The 25,841-nt window shown below is 39.6% G+C and overlaps 1 protein-coding gene across 2 annotated transcripts in view; it reads left to right on the forward strand.

Annotated features, from left to right (window-relative positions):
* SYTL5 (synaptotagmin like 5) overlaps window positions 1-25,841 on the forward strand; it is a 171,166-nt gene that overhangs the window by 16,190 nt on the left and 129,135 nt on the right. For both annotated transcript variants that reach the window (XM_055393305.2, XM_088833772.1), the window contains exon 2: window positions 19,233-19,712. In XM_055393305.2, the coding sequence (XP_055249280.2) occupies window positions 19,594-19,712 (119 nt within the window). In that variant the 5' untranslated portion in view covers window positions 19,233-19,593. The remainder of the gene's footprint in view (window positions 1-19,232; window positions 19,713-25,841) is intronic.

Below are 25,841 nucleotides of genomic sequence, written 5' to 3' on the forward strand. Positions count from 1 at the left end.
AAAAAAACAACTGTAAGATATATTTCATTAGCAAGCAAAATCCTTAAACCCAAACAATATATTGTAAAAAAAAATCACTTATCATTGACATGTAACATAAGAATGAAAGTGATAAAAGTGTGAGTTGATCAGTTGTGTCCAACTCTTTACGACCCCTTGGACTGTAGCCCATCAGTCTCCTCTGTACATGGAATTCTCCAGGCAGGAAAACTGGAGTGGGTAGCCATTCCCTTCTCCAGGGGATCTTCCTAACCCAGGGATTGAACTCTGGTCTCCTGCATTGTAGGCGGATTCTTTACCATCTGAGCCACCAGGGAAGCAGAAATTATAGTTGAGATAGGGTGTGGGAAGTTTTCTGTATGTGTAGGGAAATCATATTTGGAATCTATTCATCAAATAATGATGTTCCAAGGTTCAAAAATAAACTTTAAACATACTTTTATCTGGATTACAAAAGCTAAGTTTAGCAGCAGCCCACTTGGTAAACACAGACCAAGAGATCATATGAAATATATTTTTCTAATTCAAGTATCAGAATATACACAAATCCATTGATATATCCTCCCAAGACCTGTGTATAGAGATCAATAGATTTTAGTCTCCTAGTGTGAAATTATCTTAACGTTAGCATATGATTTAAAATTTTGAACTTAATTTCATTTAAATCAAATGATACAATATCAAAGAGGGATTTTCTAAGTAGTAAGGGTCTATTTTAGAATGGGAAAGACTAGAGATCTCTTCAAGAAAATTAGAGATACTAAGGGAACATTTCATGCAAAGATGGGCTCAATAAAGGACAGGAATGGTAGGGACCTAACAGAAGCAGATGATATTAAGAAGAGGTGGCAAGAATACACAGACGAGCTATACAAAAAAGATCTTCATGACCCAAATAATCATGATGGTAGATGGTGATAATCATTCACCTAGAGCCAGACATCTTGGAATGTGAAGTCAAGTGGGCCTTAGGAAACATCACACAAACAAAGCTAGTGGAGGTGATGAAATTCCAGTTGAGCTATTTCAAATCCTAAAAGATGATGTCATGAAAGTGCTGCACTCAGTATGCCAGCAAATTTGGAAAACTCAGCAATGGCCACAGGACTGGAAAAGGTCAGTTTTTATTCCAATCCCAAAGAAAGGCAATGCCAAAGAATGTTCAAACTATCACACAATTGCAGTCATCTCACACACTGGCAAAGAAATGCTCAAAATTCTCCAAGCCAGGCTTCAATAGTACGTGGACAGTGAACTTCCAGATGTTCAAGCTGGATTTAGAAAAGGCAGACGAACCAGATCAAACTGAAACTAACACAACATTGTAAATCAACTATACGTCAATAAAAATTAATTTAAAAAATAATAAATCTAGTGATGTGATATCAAGGATAATTTTTTTTATTAATTTATTTATTTTAATTGGAAGCTAATTCCTTTGCATTATTGTATTGGTTTTGCCATACATTGACATGAATCTGCCCCGGGTGTACATGTGTTCCAAAATTTTAAAAGTAGTAAGTACCTGATACAAAACAGGCAGTTTTTCCCAACTTTCCACAAATAATGGTGTATTCCGTGATGTCTGTGCCTGTATAATTTTCAAGTTGCACGTTTTGGGTAGAACTGGAAGTGTATTAAAACATATTTTATGAGAATGAATTACTGTCCTCTAATTGAGAGACCAGCTGAGCAAAAATAATTCCAGGATGTTCAGTCAGTAACATGTAAAAAGGAAAAAAAAGACTGGAGTGTTCTCTTTGTAGTAGCCATGGTACAGAAGGAAGAATTTAACCTGCTTCAAACCATTCACAGTTGTTTTCTAATTTTGTTGTTACTACGTTTGAGCTCTAAACACAGCAAGGTTATTTCTAACACACAACAAAATCAAACAGCTATTGATTTTCTTTCACGTGAACTCCTGTTTATCTCATTGTTCTTGTGAGTAATAGCTATCTGTGTTTAGCTTTATATTTAAGCACAGTAGGATATAACTACATATTAGGAGCAGTCAGATCTACAGAGTAGATTCCTGAACATTGAAGATAAAATCCACTGGTAATATTTGTTTGATTATCTTGGGGCTTCCCTCGTGGCTCAGATGGTAAAGAATCTGCCTGCAATGCAGGAGACCTGGGTTCGATCCCTGGGTTGGGAAAATCCCCTGAGGAGGGCTTTGTAACCCACTCCAATATTCTTGCCTGGAGAATCTCCATGGACAGAAGAGCCTGGGAAGCTATAGTCCAAGGGGTCACAAAGAGTTGGACATGACTGAGGGACTAAGCACAATACACACACACACATTGGGATAACTGTTGAACCTGGGTCAGCAAATATAAAATGCGGGTGCAATACTGCCACCAATAATAATAGTAACTATTTATCTTCTCTGTGGATTTCCTATGAACTAAGCCCTATTCATATGCTTTCCATGTAACCAAGATCATGTCTTCGTTCAACCATATCTTCAGATCCCAAGTGTGACACATTTCAGAGCTTGGATTTGAACCAGAGTCCCTGTTCTATGCAAGTTACCCTGGTCAAGTTAAATAACTTCTAAAGGCATTTCCCTGGTATATTTTTTTCTGTGCTGACTCAATTTTTACCTTTCTCCCTGTTTCACAGACTCACCCAATCTGTGCTGGTCTTTATCTGTAAAGTTGTCCCTGATCTGGCCCTGATGCCAATGTCTGGGGGCTTGACATACTCTCTGTGACCTTCTATCAAGGTGTGTGTGAAGGAGGGAAACCTATGTTCATCATTATTCAAGGTTCTTAGGTCAGCTGGCCCCTCAGCACTTTGAGTTCCCACAGACAGTGCTAATTTCCCCTCTCCCAGCCGAGCTGTTCAGACCATGCTTGTAGTAGCCCATGTAGCAGCAGGCCCTTCCTTGCTTCATTTTTCTCTACTCTCTTCATACCTTGACCATTGCTGCAGCTTTCACGTTTTTTCTCACTCAGGAGAGGCTGCCTCAATATTGTATCTTACATTCCTCTCTCCACTGTCTCGTAATAAATTTCAGTGTTCAGATCTGCAAGCTTTGTTCTTGGCAGAGAGAACAGCTAGTTTGAGGAACACTAGAAGAAAAAGAAAACATTGAGGATCTCCTCCCAGTATTCTTTCCCCAACTATATGTGATAAAGACCCAGTTTCTTTGTTTTGAATTTTCCAAGCTACCTTGAACTCTAATACTTTTGTAAAATTCCCTGTACAGTGAAGTGAGTCCACTGATGAGATGCTCCTTTGTCATGTCAATGTCAAAGTCCCATGAAAGTTCTTGAATGCTCTGAATTCTGTACACATCTTGCCTGTTACAAGTTTACTGAACAGCACTATTATGTCCATGAACCACATTTAGAGTAGCATTACTGTAGAGACCATTTTTCTTGGGAAAAAAGGTACAAAGAATATGCTTTTCCCTCAGTCTATTTCTTGTTTTGCAGGGTGCCTGTTTATCCATCTTTGTATGGTCCTTTGGTATACAAATGTGGACCCTCCAAAAGCCGGTGGGCTGAGCATTGGTATAAGGTTGACCAAGACAAAATATACATGGTGGTGGTGGTGGTTTAGTCACTAAGTCATGTCCGACTCTTGCAATTCCATGGACTGTAGTACACCAGGCTCCTCTGTCCATGGGATTTTCCAGGCAAGAATACTGGAGTGGGTAGCCATTACCTTTTCCAGGGGATCTTCCCGACCCAGAGATCAAACCTGGGTCTCCTGCATCACAGGCAAATTTTTTACCTTCTGAGCTACCAGGGAATCCCATATATGTGTGCATATGTGTATATATATTTCATTCTATGGTACAGTGTAAACATGGACAGAGGAAGATTGCCTTAATTTGAATCTTAGCTCCACCACTTTTGAGCTCTGTGGCACAGAACAAGTTGATCTCCCTCTGCCTAATTTTCCATATGGAAATAGTAAAAATATCTCAAAAGGTTAATGTTAAGATTGAATGAGTTAATATGTATAAACCAGCACCCCAGAATAAGGTCTGGTATTCGGATATGAATGCTATGTGTTTGGGCTTCCCAGCTGGAGCTAGTGATAAAAAACCACCTGCCAATGCAGGAGACATGAGATGCAGATTTCATCCCTGGGATTGGAAGATCCCCTGGAGAAGGGAATGGCAACCCACTCCAGTATTCTTGCCTGGAGAATTCCATGGATGAGGAGCCTGGCGGGCTACAGTCCATGAATTTGCAGAGTTGCACACAGTCGGACATGACTGAAGCAACTTAGCATGCGTGCATGCATACTATGTGTTTACTGCCATTATTGCCATGAACCATAAGGAAAAGGAGTTAAGGCAAATATGAGTTGATAATGGAGCTGAAGATATTCTGTCCAATATAAAATATAATACAGCATGGATAATAGATCAGGCATGGTTAATTATGACTTGGTTAATGTGAAGTATGTCATGATTTCAAGAGTGTGTGACATGGACTGTGCTAGACATTTGCATTAACAGTTACTTTTTATGCCCCTAGTACCCCTGTGTGATGGGTACTGTTATTATTTCTACTTTACAAAAGAAGAAATTGAAGTTCAGAGAGGTTAAGTAGCTTAGTGTCTGTAACACAGTCAGTAGTACAGCTGGAATTTGTACCCAGAGCTTCCTGAATCAGAAACCTGGAGTCCTTGCATTTCTCTACTTGAGCTGTCTATTGAAAAACTATGGGAAGTTTTAAAAATGCATTTAAAATTCACCTATAAACTCAGAAATTCTTCAATTTGATTTTTTAAAAAAACCTCATTGAGACAATTCCCCTCTCATAGAATCCACCCATTTGGAATATAAAATGCAGTGTTTTATAGTATATTGAGAGGTTAAACACCATTGCCACAATTTAGTGGTAGAATGCTTTCATCTTGGTGGTAGGCCTGGCAATAGAGTCCCTTGAGTCTTTACTTCAGGGCCAGAGACCCTGTAAGATTTCTTGAAGTGAAACTTTGAAAGTGTGAAAATGTTAGTCACTCAGTTGTCCAATTCTTTGCGACCCCATGGACTGTAGCCTGCCAGGCTCCTCTGTCCGTGGGATTTCCCAGGCAAGAATGGTTTGAGAATGTTTTCTAAGTCTCACACCTTTCATTTTCCTTTGTTTTCAATTTATTAGTTTTGGCTGTGCTGGGACTTTGTTGCTGTGTGCGGACTTCCTCTAGGTGTGGAGAGCTGGGGTGACTCTAGTTTTGCGGTAAGGTGGGCTTATCACTGTAGTGGCTTCTCCTGTTGCGGATCACAGGCTCAGTAGTTGTGGGGCATGGGATTAGTTAATGTGGAATCTTCCCGGATCAGGGATCAAGTCCGTGTCCCCTACATTGGCAGGTGGATTCTTAACCATTGGACCACCGAGGAAATCCTCATTTTCTTCTTTAAAAGCATAGAAATGCAGCTCCGATAGTATTAAGGAACTCGACCACTGTGTTCTCAAACTTCAGGGTGCACAAGCACCACTGAGGGCTCTTCTTAAAATTCACATTCAAATTTAGTAGATTTGGGGTGAGATGAGGCCTACTTTCATCAACTTAGTTATAGGAATACGAACATTGGAGGCCAATTAAGTGAAATGCTATCTTTTCTGTAATTCCATTCTTCTCATTAGTAGTTATGTGTTACCAAAAAAACCCCCCAAACGACTGTTCTCAATCATTATTATATTTTGATTTTTTTCAGTAAAATATTTGTGGACATTTTTCTTTCTTATTATATAAATAGCTACAATATAGCCATGATTTTGCCTCTTGTAACAAAAAGCCTACCATATTTATTGGCTGACCCTCAATAGAAGAAGTTTGCCAACCCTGAGTGTAGAGCATCCGGCTTTCCTGGTGGCACATAATTGGTAAGGAATCCACCAGCAAGGCAGGAGACGTGGGTTCGATCCCTGGGTCGGGAAGATCCCCTGGAGAAAGGAATGGCAACCCACTCCAGTATTCTTGCCTGAGAAATCCCATGGACAGAGGAGGCTGGTGGGCTACAGTCCATGGGATCACAGAGTCAGACACAACTGAGCACACATGCACAGTATAGAGCATGGTGTAAGGCCACCTCTGAGCTGCATGAATCTTGTTCATCTTACTCCCCAGTTGCTTGCTGTGTTTGTCAGACTTGGCATTAGTAATTAGACTGATAGGAATCCAAACTAAGTCAGAGAGGCAACAAGCTGGCTGTATTTATGGGTAACCAACCCCCCTCTACCCAGGAGGAGCTGTTTGAGCTCATGAGAATCAGCTTCAGATTTTGTTTAAAAATAGATCTTCCTGGGTTGCAGGATACTCGCTCGAGTAGCCTAGGTAGGTTTCCACGAAGGACCTAGAGTCTTCTTGGCTAGGTCATGTCAATAAGATTTTGGAAGCAGGATTTCCTAGCAGTAATTTGTTATCCATACAGAGAGCTTGGTTAATTAGGTTTGGATGACAGGTGCACTTATGGGTAGAATATTGCTTCCTCTTACACCAGCTTTAAAGCTGCTTTGCCCTGAAGGATCTAGGCTATACTCATACTAGAGCACAGATGACTTTTCAAAACTCTCTAAGCTTCAAGTTGTCTCCTACAACATAACTTATTGTAGCGCTTCCCCCCAGATGTCTGTCTTGTACTCTTCTTTCCTGTGGTCTTGGTCAATGACAATTTTAGGTCTCCTAGCTGATGGCTGATTTTCAGGCTGTCTCTTTTTTCCTTTTGGATGCAAGAACTTATCCAACAATCAACAGTTACTGCAAATAATCCTTGTTCCCACAAGACCCTTAACTGTGATCATATTTTAGTATGCTCTGGGGTGGGACGGACAAGTACAAAGTATGACCTTGAAGGAATTAGATTACCCCCCCCAATAACTGCAAGGTTTACTGATCTATATTATTAGAAACTAGGATATGGCCAAGGAATATGTGATTGGATTGAGTTCAATGTATTGATAAAGTACATTTCTTAGAGTTTCTGGGTTTAATGTGGTACCCAGAAACTCTGGAGATCATGCAACTGGAGGTATTTGTAACAGTTTACTTGATTGATTGATTGAAATCTGAACATAATAAAGTGAAAGTGAAGTCGCTCAGTTGTGTTCCACTCTTTGCGATCACAGGAACTGTAGCCTGCCAGGTTCCTCCATCCATGGGATTTTCCAAGCAAGAATACTGGAGTGGGTTGCCATTTCATTCTCCTGGGGATCTTCCCGACTCAGGGATCAAACCCGGGTCTCCCACACTGCAGGCAGACTCTTTTTTTGTGTCAGCCACCAGGGAAGCCTCCCTAAACATAATGGTGGCCTCCATTGATTTTTGAGTGATATGCTTGACTCCCAGTTCATTAGACTCAACTGTGTCTTCTGCTATGTTGATTATCCTCTGCCCCTAGTTTCTTTCATCAGTGCATTTATTTCTTTGTGTCTTCTTTAAAAATTACTGATCCTCATGATCCTATCTCTGCCTCTTCTCTTCCTGTGTGTTCTCACTTGCATGATTTCAGCCACCATGTAGGTATCAGTAATTCTCATTTAAATGCCTCTTGTATAGACTTCTCTGATAAACTCTAGTTTCATATTCCAAATGCCCTTCTGAACAGGTCTTTGTTTTTGATATTTGCCTCCTAAGCACCTGGACCCCAACATCTTCAGATTTTAAATAACTTTTTTCTCTCACCCTTTTTTGTTTTGTATCCTCTATCTCTGTTAGTAATATTACCATCAACATTCCTAGGCTTTACCCTAGTCCTATTGAATCAGAATTTCTGGAGATGAAACCTCAGGAATCTATGTCTGAACAAGTCCCATGGCTGGTTCTAATGTACACTAAAATTTAAGAATCTTTGCATTTCCCCATGCCAGAAACCTCAGTGGCTCTCTCTTCCCACTCACATCTAGTTGGTAACTGGACCTTATTGAGATTATCCCCAAATATCTGAAAAGATGATCCTTTATTCCTTCCCCACAAACTTCACTTCCCAATCTCTCCCTGGTCCTCCTGCCTGATCCTCCTCATTGTCTACATAACCTCCACACTCTCAGACAATCACTGAGTACCGATGTCTTTCAAAACAAAATAGAAATCTGACTGTGCTATTCCTTGTCTTAAAAGCATCCAACAGTTCGATGGCATGGGAGCGGTGTTCAGACTTTTTAAGGTCATGGAACTCTTTCTTCAAATAAAACCCTGCCAGGAAATCCAACTTATAGAAGAGATAAAAGCAGAGCTGCTCTGTTTGAAGCAGGGGTTGGTGCCACAGACTTGGCCATGCAACCTGCTTTGCTGTGTTTCCTAAGAAACGAGTCCGAAAGACACAGTGTGGAAAACACTGGATAAAGTCCAGGTAATTTATTTGGCCATCAAATTCCTCCCTGGCTGGCTCTTTCCTTCCTTGCCCCTTTCCACCTTGAACTCAGACCCCAGCCTTGGGATTATTCACTATTCTCTGGACCAGTTCTGTATAGTTCTGGCTTTTCATGTTTACCATCTTTACATCCCACAATGACCGCTTTCCTTTTCCTCATTGTCCTTTTCTTTGTGTTCTCAAAGCCAAGTTCGCATTTATGACCTTTTTAAAAATGTTTTCATCTGTCTTCACTACAAAATAGACAAACTCTTTAGGAACAGAGCCCATGCTTTATCTATTTATGTACCCTCTAGATTCAGCATTTCATTGCATGAACATTTATATGCTCTGTAATCCATTGTATCTGTTCTTTGGCTTTATTTTTTCCCACCCTGAACATGCATTAGTGAATTAAGCATTATTTTAAAATTACATTTATTAACCACAAAACTATATGACACTACTCATTCATTGTAGAAACATGGAAATGAAGAGCATTATAAAGAAAAATTTAAAATACAACTATAGTATAACTACCCAAAGATAAACTTATTATTTTGATTTCCTCCCATTCTTTTTTCTGTATTTAGATGTGTATTTATTTCCTTTAACACATTTAGAATGTATATGTGTGTATGTGAATATATATCTTTGTGTGTATTTATGATAAAGACAGCACATTTTTAAGTAAACAATGCAGTATTGTTAGCTATGGTCACTGAGCTGTCCTGTAGATCCCTAGGAGTTATTCATCTAGCATAACTGGAACTTTGTACCCTTTGACCAATTTTGAAAGATTGAATTCATCCTCTAAAAAGATTAGGGTTATGGTAAGAACCATAAAATCTCTGAGATTTTTTTTTCTACTTTCAAGCTATAAAGTAGCTCTGTCACAGTTTTATGTATGGTGGTTGAAGACACACGATCCTGGGTCAGATATAATGGATTTTATTATTATCAGGACAGCTAGTCTTGTGAGCTTCACGTTGGCATTGATTCCCCTTGCCCACAAGTGCCCTGGTGGAAACTGTGTGCATGCAGTGGATCTGTGTAACGGCTGAGGAACCCTGGAAGTAGGGAATTCAACTTTTTTACAACGGACTGCAAAGAAATCTGCCCTTGGCCCTTGAGGGAAAGTTTTGCTTTCTTAAACAAATTGTAAGGGAATCTTCCCTTTGCTCCAGAGAGAGGCAGACTACGACATTCACTGGTCACTCTACAAACAGTTCTAGAAGGATTGTCCAGAATAAAAGGCCAGTTAGTGCCTCTGCTCACAAGACACGTAAATATGGAAGAGCCCATGGAGAATTGTCTTTCAGCTAAGAGTTGAACCTATTTCCACTTCCACAAATGGGGCATGAATATGCCCATTTCCACACACCCTCACCAAACATTGGATGACCGTGGATTTTGTTTCTTTTTACATTTTCATACTCTAATGAAAAACTAAAAAGTGTTTTCCTTGTCATAATTTTCTTTTGAATGACTAAGTAAGCTTTATTTCATATTTATATAAATTGCTTGTAAATTGCTAATACTGTGGGTTACCTGTTCTTGTTTCCTCCCCTTATTTTACTGGTTCGTTTTCTTGTGGTTTATGGGAGGTCTTTATACTTTCTAGATAGTTATCCTTTTTCTGCTTTATATGGAAAAATCTTATTTCCCAGCTTGTCTCTTCTTTCTTTTTATTTATACTGGCTTTTTTTGTATAGATACTTAAAATTTATATATGGTCTGTTGTGTGAAACTTTTTTTGGCAATACAGGATTTTGTGGGTCTTGCTAGTTAAAAAGCATACAGAAGAATTACCAGATACTATGGTACACGTGTATCTACTAATTCCTTCAGATCTTTCTTTCTTGAATTTATTTAGGTTTATTCCTGACCAGTTTTTTATTAAAAAAAATAGACATAGTCTTCTCTTTAAAAATATCAAAAGACATGATGCCATGATTAAGAACCAACAATGTTCAATATCTTTTATCAAATTGAGGGTTCTGTGAAAAATCACAGTGAACATCAGAGCATTACAGATTCCGATAAGTTGTGGAGTGCTAAGTGGTAAATAATTGGCCTGCCAATGCAGGAGATGCAGTTTGATCCATGGGTCGGGAAGATTCCCTTGGGGAGGAAATGGCAACCCACTCCAGTATTATTGCCTGCAGAATCCCATGGACAGAGAAACCTGGCCGGCTGAAGTTCATTGGGTAGTAAAGAGTGAGACATGACTGAGAGACTGAGCATGCAGGTTGTTCCATGGAGGCCCTGAGAGGTAGTCAACTCTCATAGTTAGAAGCAGGGTCCTTGAAACCAGACTGCTCTGAGTTACTTACTGACTGCATAATTTTGGGCATGGTAATTAATGTTCTTTGCCTTAGTTTTCTCATCTATAAAATGGGGGTGTTGGGTTTTATTTTCTGAGAGGGTCATGAGGATTAGTTGAATCATCTATGTACCAGCTGTTTTTATTTTGGTACATTCTGAGGATGCTGTTCTTGGAGCATCATGGTAAAGCTGCTGGTCTTATTAGCTGACCATCCTACTATTGCTCAGGGAATCAATACCATTTTGAAAAGAAATTCAGCTACTGCACCCCTATGAAATGTGCCACACAGATATGTCCATATGAGAAGAAACTGCTCAGTTGAAAGTAAATGCTTGCAATTCTGTAGCATTGGCCTTCGAATCTTTCAGGTTGCATTCATAGTTAAGGAACTATTCATTATTCTCCTCACAGCATCTTTATCTCTCTCTCAGTTCTAACCTCTTGATAGTCATGTATAGTCCTCCCTGCTCATCTATTTGAAAGACACTCTCAAGTAAATTTTGCATATGCTATTTTGCTGGTTATTCTAAGCATCCTAAATATCCCTCTAAGTGTGCTGAAAATTCATCTTGCTGTTGTGCTGTCAGTAACAGGCTGCTGCTGCTGCTAAGTCACTTCAGTCGTGTCCGACTCTGTGCGACCCCATAGACGGTAGCCCACCAGGCTCCGCCGTCTCTGAGATTCTCCAGGCAAGAACAGTGGAGTGGGCTGCCATTTCCTTCTCCAATGCATGAAAGTGAAAAGTGAAATAAAGTCGCTCAGTCGTGTCCGACTCTTCGCAACCCCATGGACCACAGCCTACCAGGCTCCTCCACCCATGGGATTTTCCAGGCAAGAGTACTGGAGTGGGTTGCCATTGCCTTCTCCCCAGTAACAGGCAACAGGAAATTAATTCTGTGTTAATTTCCTCGTAAGAGTACTTCCAGAAACATCCTATTTTTTTTCCAATTTATATGTAAGTGTGTTTAGCTTTTTAAAGAAGGATTGAAACATGTATCTTATCATATGTGAAACGAATCGCCAGTCCAGGTTCGATGCATGATACAGGATGCTCGGGGCTGGTGCACTGGGATGAACCAGAGGGATAGGATGGGGAGGGATGTGGGAGGGGGATTCAAGATGGGGAACACATGTACACCCGGGGCAGATTCATGTCAATGTATGGCAAAACCAATACAATAGTGTAAAGTAATTAGCCTCCAATTAAAATAAATAAATTTAAAAATAGATACTAATTTTAAAAAAAAGAAAATTAAAAGATAATTTTATAAGATAAAAAAAATAATAAAGAAGGATTCTGTGATACATTGTTCAGTAACCTGATTTTTTAACTTGACATACAGTATGTATGTTTCCACCTTGTTGTTGTTTAGTCACTAAGTTGTGTTCAACTCTTTGTGATCCCGTGGACTGTATCCCACCAGGCTCCTCTGTCGGTGGGATTTCCCAGGCGAGAATACTGAAGTGGGTTGCCAGTTCATTCTGCATATTTCCGTCTTAATATATAATAATATGTTATATCGATGTATCCATTTCCTGTGATCTGACATTGCTTCCAATTTTCATCTATCAAGCAGTGCCCTGGCAAATCTCATAAGTTTCTTACTAGTCCTTAGGAAACAGTTTGCCAGATCACCTCCAGTGGTAAAAGTCTTGGAGTTAATGTCCTTTACATTGCATTAGAAGCAGTTACCTGCCAAAGATCTAAGTTCACATTGTCTCTATTTCATAACTATTATATTCCCTCTGGCAGTGCATTTTTAAAAATGAACACTTTTTTCATTAAAAATGTGATTTTTTTTCATGACTAGCTGAATTTATAACTAAATAACAATGCAGCAAAATTTTTTTCTTCATCTCATAATCTTCTCAAGTGATGAAAGAAGCATAGCTAGAAACCATCTTCACAAAGATAATTCTAGGGATAAGACTGGCTTATCACTTCCTTAGCCGTTAATCACAGTGTTTTATAGTTATTTGTTGAAGATGATAAAATGGTTAAAGGATTATTTGTGTCTTGTCATTCTTCCTAGAGGTTTGAGACATCAATGACCCACTTAAGATTAGGAAATGTAATTCAATCATTTTAAAAGTAATTTACAATAATTCTAATTTCTAATGCATTTTTCTGTAGAAAAGGATACACAGTATCTCAGTTTGTCTGGGCTACAACAAAAACACCATAGATTGGATGGCTTAAACAAGAAACATTTATTTCTCACACTTTTCGAGACTGGGAAGTCCGAGATGAAGGTGCTGGCATATTTGGTGTTCGGTGAGTGCCCACTTCCAGGCTTTTAGATACTGTCTTCTTCCTGTCTCCTTACATGGCAGAAGGGAGGAGGGAGCTCTAATCATTCATGAGGCCTCTGGTCTCTTGAGCTAATCAGCTTCCAAAGGCCCCACCTCCAAATATCATCACATAGGGGCTTAGGTTTCAACATATTAATTTTGAAGGGGCACATACTGTCTATAGCACACAGTGTAGTTGTCATCATAAATTCAGCTCTGCAAAATTTCATTTATCATGATCATTTCCCGATGTGTTTTCTTTCAATTCTTTTAATGAAATGTTCATACATACAGGAATGTTGAAAAGAAATACAGTAAACCCTCATGGACTTGCCAACTGGCTTCTGCTATTAACATTTTGCCATATTTATTTCATCAAACTACCGCACAATTGCACTCATCTCACATGCTAGTAAAGTCATGCTCAAAATTCTCCAAGCCAGGCTTCAGCAATATGTGAACCGTGAACTCCCAGATGTTCAAGCAGGTTTTAGAAAAGGCAGAGGCACCAGAGATCAAACTGCCAACATCCGTTGGATCATGGAGAAAGCAAGAGAGTTTCAGAAAAACATCTATTTCTGCTTCATTGACTATGCCAAAGCCTTTGACTGTGTGGATCACAATAAACTGTGGAACATTCTGAAAGAGATGGGAATCCCAGACCACCTGACCTGCCTCTTGAGAAACCTGTATGCAGGTCAGGAAGCAACAGTTAGAACTGGACATGGAACAACAGACTGGTTCCAAATAGGAAAAGGAGTACGTCAAGGCTGTATATTGTCACCCGGCTTATTTAACTTATATGCAGAGTACATCATGAGGAACGCTGGGCTGGAAGAAGCACAAGCTGGAATCAAGATTGCCGGGAGAAATATCAATAACCTCAGATATGCAGATGACACCACCCTTATGGCAGAAAGTGAAGAGGAACTCAAAGGCCTCTTGATGAAAGTGAAAGAGGAGGGTGAAAAGTTTGGCTTGAAGCTCAACATTCAGAAAACAAAGATCATGGTATCTGGTCCCATCACTTCATGGGAAATAGATGGGGAAACAGTGGAAACAGTGTCAGACTTTATTTTGGGGGGCTCCAAAATCACTGCAGATGCTGATTGCAACCATGAAATTAAAAGACGCTTACTCTTGGAAGGAAAGTTATGACCAACCTAGATAGCATATTAAAAAGCAGAGACATTACTTTGCCAATAAAGGTCCGTCTAGTCAAGGCAATGGTTTTTCCCGTGGTCATGTATGGATGTGAGAGTTGGACTGTGAAGAAAGCTGATCGCCGAAGAATTGATGCTTTTGAAGTGTGGTGCTGGAGAAGACTCTTGAGAGTCCCTTGGACTGCAAGGAGATCCAACCAGTCCATTCTAAAGGAGATCAATCCTGGGTGTTCATTGGAAGGACTGATGCTAAAGCTGAAACTCCAATACTTTGGCCACCTCATGCGAAGAGTTGACTCACTGGAAAAGAGTCTGATGCTAGGAAGGATTGGGGGTGGGAGGAGAAGGGGACGACAGAGAATGAGATGGCTGGATGGCATCACCAACTCAATGGACATGAGTTTGAGTGAAGTCCGGGAGTTGGTGATGGACAGGGAGGGCTGGCGTGCTGTGATTCATGGGGTCGCAAAGAGTCGGACACGACTGAGGAACTGAACTGATAGTTAATACTTTCTTTGAAAATAGGTTACAAATAATACACTTATCAACTGGATGCTTCTTTATGCACCTTCTAAGAATAAGAACATTTCAAAGAATATTCTTACTAATAATCACAATATTATTTTCATACTTAAAAGGATTAGTAATTTCATATTATCTAGTATCTGGTCCATATTCATTCACGTGTCCTCAGTGTACTTAGAATGTTTTTTTAAATAACTTTTGTTTAAAAGGATCTAATCTAAATAATCAAGGGTTTTGTATTGTATTTAGTTATTTGGTTATATGGCTCTTTGGACTCTTAATCTATAAGAATTCATCCATTTTCTTCTTTTATTTTTGTCGTTGACTTGGAAATGTGTTGGTTAATCCAGAATGTGAAGTACTCCCATTTTATATTTGTAAAACATACTATTTTTTAAAATGTGCATACATGTTTTTATTTATTTATTTGGCTCTACCAGTCTTAATTGCAGCCTGTGGGATCTACTTCCCTGACAGAGGATTGAACCCAGGCCCCCTGCATTGGGAGCACAGAGTCTTAGCCAGTGGACAACCAGGGATGTCCAAATACATACTATTTTTAAAGCTGCATTTCAAGTACCTCATAATGAGATTCATTCAGATATACCCTTTCCTTTGCCTAAAATTCCAACCCTGGTGAATTTTAAGTGTGTGTTACTCAAAACAGATGCTTTTAAAGAAACTTAGGTCTTTGTGGGATGTTGTTGGAATTTTTCCTTATTGCATTTTGTGTGGTACTAGGCAGAGGGAATGACCTGTCCTGAGTTATCTAGCAATAGAATGACATCCAAACCATCTGGTCCTCTTTTTAAATATTCTAGCTCAGTTTGGCGAGGCTACTGGCCAGAGGGAAAATTCCATATCTGAAATGCTGAAGGAGAGAAATCTGTTTGTAAGTGAAGGTTTTGCAGAAGAATATAAACATGAGCTCATCCCTCCTGATCTGACTAGTGTTCACTGGGTCCATTTGACTAAAAGAATGAAACTCAAAATAAAAAAAGAATGAGACTCATCTCTAGATCAAATGCACTCCTGATTAGTGTTACTGTTTTTTGTCACTTGATTAAAATGTGTACATAGTGGGTAAGGGATTCAACAGCAGAGGATATGAACTAGCTTAACACAGTCATTCAAAAATTGTACATATTGGGACTTCCCTGGTGGTCCAGTGGTTAAGACTCTGCATTTCCAATGCAGGGGATGTGATGAGTTTGAACCCTGGTCTGGGAACTGAGATCCCACATGCTGTGTGGCACAGCCAATAAATAAATAATACAAAAATGGTACCTACTTAAGTAAATTAATCACAGCCCAGATGCTCGTCCTCCAAGGGTTCAGGAAATGTGATCTGGTTAGCATACAGAGAGCAGATCAGACGTAGGTTGAAACTAAACTAGACACAGAGGGTTCCATTGGGAGAATCAGGACATCCATTTCTTGAAGGGAAAGCTCTAGGGGAAGCCAACTGCAACCAGAAGTCTCCAGAAGAAAGTTAAACTCAAGCAAGAGTGAAATAGTTATCTGCTTTGAGGTATTGATGACATGAAAATTTGCCAGACTGAGTCCTCATCACCCAACATGGAGCATGTACTATTGGGAACAAATAGTTAATTTTCACTTTGGGGCCCAAATACTTCTGCTCGGGTCTGAGTCTGGCTGGGCACTGTCAGTATGTAGCTCTCTGGATCTCCTTTGTCTTCTTCCACGCTCATTGTCTCCTCTTCTCCATCCTGTGTTTGTCCAAAAGGACTGGATGCCCAACATTTTGATTCCATGTTACTAAATGATACAGTCCCATCCTGCCTTCTGGAGGAAACATCTTGATTTTCTTGATAAAATGTTGGCTATTTCTGATCTCCTTGGTCATTCATTTATAAATCATTTGTATTAGTCCAGGTATAGATGGGTAAAAACCCATTCAGGGCTAATTTCATTAAACTGTCACTGACTAATTTCATTTTTCTTATATCCATGTTTGATTTCCCATCTTCTCTGTCACCATCCTGCGATAGCCCCATGGTGTTACTCCACCCCTCCCTCTTTTCTCCTCAGGAGTAGACTCTTGGACATTTAGAAGGAAGACTTGCATATACTTAAGCCCAAGGCAAGGATAACCAGAAGCCTCAGGTCAAGCATTTTTATAGCTCCCAACCTTCTGAATGAATTCTAGATACAATTCTATTGAAGAGTCACATAAGACATTCTACATCTGGCATTGCAGATACACAGTATGTGTTAAGTGAACCTGGCTGTGATGATAACATATACATTATCTGAGTTACCATGTGCTTTTCCTATTTTTACCTGAAAATAGATGAGACACAGAAGCGGCAGAAACAACAGCTGTGCTATTTATCTGAGAGAGACTGCATCTGATGGAAAAACCCCACCTTTCTATGTCTATGGGTCTATTTCTGCTGTGTAAATAAACTAGGTTACCAAAGGGGAAGGGTAGGTAGGCATTGATTAGGAGGATGGAAATAACATATATACTACTATATATAAAATGGATAGCTTAACAAGGACCTAGTGTATAGCGCAGGGAATTCTACTCAATGTTTTGTAATAACCTATATGGTAAAATAATCTGAAATACACACACACACACACACACACTCTAAATCACTGTGCCATACCCCTGAATCTAACATGATATTGTAAATCAGCTATGTCCTCAGTTTCTTAGTCATGTTGGACTCTTTGTGACCCCATGGATTGTAGCCCACCAGGTTCCTCTGTCCATGAGATTTCCCAGGCAAGAATACTGGAATGGGTTCCTACTTACTTCTCTAGAGGATCTTCCCAACCCAGGGATTGAACCCACATCTCTTGTGTCTCCTGCATTGACAGGTGGAATCTTTTCCACTAGTGCCACCATATTTATTTATTTATAAACTAAATTTTATTAAGAAGGGGGTCAAATCAGGAATGATCTCAAACATTTGTGTTATAAAATTTAGAGACACTTTCAGCATGTATTTCTATACAGAACTTTTTTGGTTATAGAACAGTATAAGGTTTATGGTCTTATAGAAATTTGTATTACTATTTATAATGTTTACAGTGCTGATGTAAAAAAAATCATCTGCTTAGTCTTAACACCCAAGGTTCGATTTTAAGTCAGATCAGATATTTAAGTTTTCTTTAATGTAAATTTTATTAGAAAACTGAAATTTAAAATGTGTATATATCACTCACTGAGAAAAAAAAAAGCCCAAACCTTTCTGATGAGCCCTGTTTACTCTTAACCTTGTTATTTCCTTTTCATGTCAATCTTGGCATCCTCTGAGCCTTACAGCCTTTAGGACTTTGGAAATGGGTTAAAGGACTGCAGTATATTTAGAGTCTACTACACTCACTGAGATCTGGTCAGTTTCCCCCAAGTGGAATTGCTCTTGTTCTGTGGGAAGCAGTTCAGTTCTAGGTCATTTCAGCAAAGTTCTGGTTTCATTATACTATGCAGAGAACACACACATGGGGACTTTGGAAAGTTAAAGAGGCCCTGGACTAGAGCCTCTCCTTTCAGATCTGAGAATTTGAGGTCAATCTGAACTTGTGGTAACTGGAAGACCCCAAAGCAGTCTAGGAGTAAGTATCTAGTTGCACTTGGAAATCTGGCTAGAATCAACCAAACCAAGTGTCACATGCATGTAGATTGTAGTTCAGAGACCTAGAGGGAAGCTGAGGAACATTGTCATGGGATGATGCCAAATCCCAAAACCCAGTATGGCATGCTAAGAGCTATCATTCTTAAGGGGATCCACAGAGAGAACCGAGGAACCAAGCCAATGAAAGAATGTGCTCAAGAATTAATATGAAGGAGAGGGCCTGGTGAGCTTATGTTGACAAAATGGGAGTCTTAAAACAACTATTTTGCAGTATGTAATATAGATCTGTCATAATTCACAACCATGTACATCATAAGATATAAACCTATATTGATAATAAAATGTCACCCAGTAGTTGAAGTTCCTGTGTTCTCTGATTGCATCTCTGAATTTCCCATGAATTTCCTTGTATTTATACTATGAATGTATGTGGTCTTAAACTAGATGTAATGTCTTTGAAAATTATTTCCTTCATGCATAAGCTGTTAGTATTATTCTGCATGAATTCTTCTGCAAGTGTTTTCATTCAACATTATGTTTGTGAGAGAAATTTAGGTTGATACGTGCAGTACTGGTTCGTATTTGTTTTGTTAGTAGTGCTTTTTTATGTTGTGGTTCTAGATTTGGAGAGGGAGGAAGGGAGGGCAGGATGGTGCCACTTAAGGGACCTGTCCTGTTGTGGACAGTCCAGGCTGTCCTAGGTACCCAGTTCACCCATGGGTCAGCTGTAAGGGTGGTGACAGGATCTGGCTGGTAGAGGGTGCTCGTTATAATGGAAGAAACTGAACTGACATAGAGAACTTGGAATCAACTAAATATAAGTAACTCTTTGATGCTCTAGTAAGTACAATAGCTATTTCATCAGTGTGTGTTTACAGATTGAAAAGTGGTGTTTGAGTTAGATACATCACTGTTTCAAATACTAGATACACTTACAAGTACTTTGGGGAAAATCGCCTAATTAATTTTTCTTTCCTTTGTTCTCTCCACCTTTGCAGTATTTTCTGGATTCTGTCACAGCAGATCTGTTTTCTGCTCTGTAGCTTCCTGGAGTAACGCTGAGCATCATTAGGGGAACTCAGCTGCCATTGGACTGTATATCAAAGCAAAGTCTTTGGAGATCTTTTCAGTTAAAACAATAATGACTTTCTTGAAATGTAATCCCAGTGGAGCTTGTTTGCTGTGTTGCCTGGGAGAATCCTTACCTACCATCAGCAGATCTTCAGAGACCTCATAAAAGCTTCTGTTCATCGAGCAACTGAGTGACTCTTGAGTTATTCACGGGGACCTTAAGAACTGTGGGTATCAATTTACCTGGAAAATTCAACCACTGCCACTCAGGGCTACTGCTGAAATACCATGTCTAAGAACTCTGAGTTCATCAACCTGTCATTTTTATTAGATCATGAGAAGGAGATGATCCTGGGAGTCCTAAAGAGAGATGAATATTTGAAAAAAGTAGAGGACAAGAGAATAAGGTAATATTCTTTTATCTTGTCTGCCTTCCTTGACTGCTTTCTGTTTTTTGGAAGCAATTTAGATCGGAACTGGGTCAACTCAAACCACACTGGAGACCAGTATAGGTCAGTATCTTCCTGGATTCCAAACAATAGCATAAATATTAGAAAACATCTTTGGCACTTTTTCATTTAGCCAGAAAGAAGGTTGGAATTGAGTGGTAAATATTGTGTTGATGAGTATGTTCCTTTGCCAGTGACATCATAACTTGTAGATAAGTGGAAGGACTGCCCAGGTTTGAGTACCAGTCCTGGGATGTAGTAGTTGTGTGACCTTGAATCAGTGACTTGACTTCTCTACACCTTGATTTCCTCATCAAAACAGCAGGGGTAAGTATAACACTCATCTTATAGGGTTGTTGCAAAGATTAAGGAAGATAATGTGTAGTGCTTGGTACTTCAGTGCATAGTAATTTTTATCTATTATTTATTTGTATAACATCTTTCTTTGGTCAATCTTAGTGGAAATTTGTATAGACCAGAGCTGTGAGAGGAAGAGTGTCTGGAAACTGAGAAGTTCCCATTGTATCCCAGAAATCATCTGAATTTCTTGAAATAAGTTTCTGTGTGAGGAGAGTTAACTAATATGGGCAGAATTGAGTTTCACATTGGTTGTAGGCAGGGTTGATATTTAGCTGAATCCGTAGGTGTGGCCTCATCTGTGTTTCAGCCAGCATCCATTCTGATTGGTTACATCATCAGTTCCCATCATTCTCATTGGTTACTACGTTCATTATGCTTGGTTGCTGCCTGACCTGTCCTGCTTGTTAAATGTATTTGGTTATTACGTCTCACCCCTGAGTAGAGGGACAGAAATAAGCAGAATTCCTTCCTCAGTCGCTGTCTACTGTGTAACGTGTAGTTTTGTGTATTGAGTATCTCCAAAAACTGCAATCAGAAGCTTATGTTTGTTTTACTTGAGAAAACACGTCATGAGATTACCCGTTGCAAAAATATTCAATGTGCCTAAAGGAACTAGCATGCTTAGAATTGGAAAGACATTGAAATATTCTTGACTGATGCTTATTTCATAATGAAGAGCTCAGAGTTTTTATTTTCATTATTGTAAGGCATTCAGCTAATCTTAAAGGCTTTGATGAAATATGCTGTACTTTTTCTATGCCTAGAATTCAGGTGGCAGTGAAATCCAGTTAATAATGATTTTAAAGAATTCCAAAGTGATATTTTTGGCATTGATAGTCCAGTCTTGAAAAGTGACTACATTTTCTAATGGCATTGAAAAAGTTCTATTGTTTATGGGAGACAGAGTACTAAGCAGTTAATGATAACATTCTCTGGGGAATTAAAAATCACTCTGTTCAGGAAAAAGCAATTTAATAATCAGATCCCAGGAAAGACTGAAGTACAGTGAAAAGGACTTTGTTCAGAATATTTGTTCCTGTCATTCTCAGTAACTTTTAGTAATGATCTAGTATACTCCCTCTTTTTCTCTACCTTCCCTTGCCTTCTTTCCTTATTATCTGTAATGGAAATTTGGCCATATCATGTAATATACAATAGAGCTATCAAGAGTAAACGTTGATTCCCTGGCTCTTTAAACATTGGAAGGACAGCAAAAGAAAGACTTTTACAGACCTAAGAGATATTATTATAGAAAAAAGATTTTTTTGAAAGAGGCAATGTCATTCCCTTCTTTAATAACAACACTCTCTAATATTTAGTGTTTTGCTGCACTGACTGTGTTAGATGCTCTGTCTCATTTTATTGTGAGCTATCAAGATAGGAGCCCAGACGAAATGACTCAGGCTCTATCTGTCTTCATAGCTTCCTGTATTGAGAAGCCATGCCAAAGTGGGTAATGTGGTGTTTAGAGTACATTGCTGTCAAATCACCCATCTCCGTTTGCAAATTCGTATCTTAGTTACACCATGAAGTCTTATCATCACTTTAGATTAATTGCCTGTATAGATCTAGGTTCCTCACTTGACAGAACAGAAACAATAACAGTAGCTACCTCATGAGCTTGTTGTAAGGATTAAATAAGGTAATATTACCAAGAGCCTAGAACAAGACTGACTTACAGTAAGCACTTAATAATGCTGGCTAAAATCATTAGAGCTCATTGTTGGTTTGTGTTGCCCTTGATCTTATGAGTTGTTGTGAACACTATCACTCCAATCCTATTCAGCCCCTTTGCTGGATTTGTGCTCTCATCTCCCAATTTCCATGTGCTTTACTTCTAAAGACTGGCACCTTCCACCTTCTTTGGAGGACTACCTTTGGGTGGCTGGAGTAGCCCACAGGTATAAAGAGCCACATGTACCAGATAAACTTGCATTTTTGTCCCCACTGGGTTGCCCCAAGCCAATGGCTCATGGGTATAGAAACCTCTTGCCTCCAGACTCTGCAATACAACTACTTTTTTCCCCAAATTTTTATTGGATGATTATTGCTTTACAATGCTGTGTTAACTTCTATTGTATATCAACGTGAATCAGCTGTATGTATACATATATCCTCCCACCTTGAGACTTCCTTCCACCGCACTCCCCCACCCTCGCCACCTCACTCATCGAGGTCATCACAGAGTACTGAGCTAAGCTCCCTGTGCTATACAACAGGTTCCCACTAACATTCTATTTTACACATGCTAGTGTATATATGTCAATCCCCATTTTCACAAGTCCATTCTCTAGGTCTGTGTCTCTATTCCTGCCCTGCAGATAGGTTGCATTGCAACTTCTGCTTCAGAGCTCCCCATGGGATCATGCTGAGACTGGCCTGTTTCTAAAAGTCACACCCTTCCTAGCCTCCCTTCTCTTCCCTTTCCTCCTTCCCTACTCCCTTCTGCCTTTCTCCCTCACAGGTTCCTCCTGAGAGCAGTTCATAAGTCACGTGCACGGGTATCTATATCTCCAAGTTAGTTCCTCAAAAACCCAACCAGGAGATTGGTCAGACCAGGCAGTGAACTTAGTTAATTTTCTTCTATATCCTCCAAAATCATCAACACAAAGAATTTATGGTGTGGCAGATTTTATTGTAACAGTAAACATTGATGCTAGCTATTACAACCATTGTTTTCACTAGGTTACAGTGGTGTGTGTTGGTACTTTGTAGGAGTCTGGAATAAGTAAGTTATGATGAATAACTCTGGTGGCTCAGAGTTAAAGTGTCTGCGTCCAATGCGGGAGACCCGGGTTCGATCCCTGGGTCGGGAAGATCCCCTGGAGAAGGAAACGGTAACCCACTCCAGTATTCTTGCCTGGAGAATCCCATGGACAGAGAAGCCTGGTAGGCTACAGTCCATGGGGTCGCAAAGAGTCGGACACGACTGAGCGATGGAACGGATGGAATGGACGGATGAATAAGAAAGTGAAGGAATGGTTTCACAGAAGAGCTAATGGAAGGCTTCTGTTTGGGAGGTTAGATGGTTTGACAGAATCCTTCCACCTCTAGGAGATTTTCTTTTGTAATTTTATTTATTTATTTATTTGAGGGAGTTACAGGTCTTCATTGCTGTGTGGGCCTTCTCTAATTGCGATGAGCAGGGGCTACGCTTCCTTGTGGTGCATGAGCTTCTCATTACAGTGACTTCTCTTATTGCTGAGCACAGGTTCTACTATGCACAGGCTTTAGTAGTTGCAGTGCATGGGCTCAGTAGTTGTGGCTCCTGGGCTCAAGAGCACAGGCTCAGTATTTGTGGTGCATGGGCTTAGTTGTCCATTGAAGCCCCCTTCCATAATATCTATAGCAACTGAATATTAGCTTTTAGATCTGTGACAACTTAACCTTAGATTAAATCATTTGTCCAGCTGGTAAAGATCAGAGCCCATGTTTTCTCATTGCATTATTGCTTTCTTTCCCCCATGCTTTGATGCTTTTGTGGAACTGTACCTATTCCGACCCTGTTGAAAGCCCATCCACAGCTTTACTAATAGCTGTCAAAGAAATGGAACAGAAGAGAAAACACTTCTATAGTCTGGTATTTACTGACAGCTCTGACCTACAAGCTTTATAATATATAATACAGCTTTTATTGAAGTGTTTCTCTTACACAATAAAAACTGACAGGAGTTTCTTACGTGGTTCTACCCTTTATGCTGGTTGAAAACCGAAGTGCAAGCATATAATGATGTGTTCCACATAGGGAGCTCAGCTGAGATGGGCCACCAGGAAAACAGGAATTAGTGTCATCAAAAGACCACAGTGCCCAGCCTGGGAACCTTATGGCTTTGTCTTTAAGTGTTTGATTCCATCATTTTCCAGCACAATGGTGAAAGAAAGAGGAGGACGGAGAGACAAAAGGGGAGAGTGTATTTAAATTAGCTGTTTGGAATCCTTCAGATAAACTAAATATTAGGTTCAAATGGATTTGAAGCGATTTCAAGAATTACCCATTCACCCAGGAAGTAAGGGCAACCAGTAAGTGCCAAACAACAGTATCTTCTTAATATTCTACAAATGTTTGCTCTGTTGGGCTGTTTAGTTTTTCAAATCTTATCACTGCCACTAAGAACGAAATTGGTTTGACCTTCTCAAGAGCCTAAAGACACACTGTTCCCATTAAACACCAGGAGAACTATTGGAGTGGACTTCTAGTTTGGTAAACATCTTGTTTTATTCCTAGTATTAAATAGAATCGCCACAAAGCTTCTTAATAGATTAACAGAAACTCTCAGCATGAACATCCTTTTTCTCTAATAGAACCCAAACTCTTAGTGAGTCACAGAGACCTGGGGGAAAAACTCTGACTCTGCCTTAAACGAATTTAAAACCTTAGGGATTTTCTTGCTAAATACCTTATTAATTCCAACATATACACCCACTTCGGGAAACTAAGTGAATTTTGATTCTATACCATTTTCCTTCAAGTGATTCGTATTGTAGGCACAGGGCCACAAATACTTGATATTTGATGACATTTCAAACCATAGATGGTCTAAATAATTACACTTGTCAAACTGGATATTGTTTTTGTTTGAAATAATACAGTCACCATAGTCATGAGTAAAATTGTTACCTATGTAGATATGTATGCATTCATATATGTGTATATGAATATATATGTGTGTGTATATGTCTTAATACACAGTTGACCCTTAAACAGTGCAGGGGTTAGGGGTTGTCAACCTCCCTATTAAAAACTAGAGACATCAGTTTGCCGATTAGAGTCTCTATTTTCAAAGCTATGGATTTTCCAGTAGTCATGTAGAGATGTGAGAGCTGGACCATAAAAAAGGCTGAGCACCGAAGAGTTGATGCTTTCGAACTGTGGTGCTGGAGAAGACTCTTGAGAGTTCCTTGGACAGCAAGGATATCAAACCAGTCAATCCTAAAGGAATCAGTTCTGAATATTCATTGAAAGGACTCCAATACTTTGGCCACCTGATGTAAAGGACTGGCTCATTGGAAAAGATGCTGATGCTGGGAAAGATTAAAGGCAGGAGGAAAAGGGGACGGCAGAGGATGCAATGGTTGGGTGGCATCATTGACTCAGTGATTTTGAGCAAACTCTGGGAGATAGTGGAGGACACAGAAGCCTTGCGTGCTGCAGTCCATGGGGTCACAAAGACCTGGACATGACTTAGCGACTGAATAACAACAACCCTCCGTATAGCCAAAATTGGGGTATAACTTAGAGTTGGCCTTTTATAGCCACAGTTCTATATCTGAGGATTCAACGAACCATAGATTATGTAATACTGTAGTATTTACTATTGAAAAAATTTGCGTATAAGTGGACCTGTGCAGTTCAAACCTGTCTTGTTCAAGAATCAGTTGTGTGCATCTCTCAGATTATTCTCTGAATTCCTCTTTCATTATCCTTTCCTTTCCTTGCATACTGTCTCTAGCCAGATTTGGTGTAGAGGACATGACCCTAGGCAGCAGAGATTCATTTGCACTCAAATCTAGGAAGGTGCCATTCCCATTTAGCTCATGTAATCTACAACATGGCTGAATGTCCATAGGGTAGGATGTCAGAGCTGGGAGAATGAATTCATCTTCCATAGTTAGGCAAATACTAACTGTATTCCTGGGGAAATGTGCATTTTTTTTCCTAGGTAAATACACATGAAAGCTTCACTAACAAAAATGTTACCCCTGACATTTTAGTTTTCAGGAATAAGA

The sequence above is a fragment of the Moschus berezovskii genome, chromosome X, assembly GCF_049115385.1.
Source record: "Moschus berezovskii isolate FMDL1 chromosome X, NW_MosBer_1.0, whole genome shotgun sequence".
Classification (NCBI taxonomy): Eukaryota; Metazoa; Chordata; class Mammalia; order Artiodactyla; family Moschidae; genus Moschus; species Moschus berezovskii.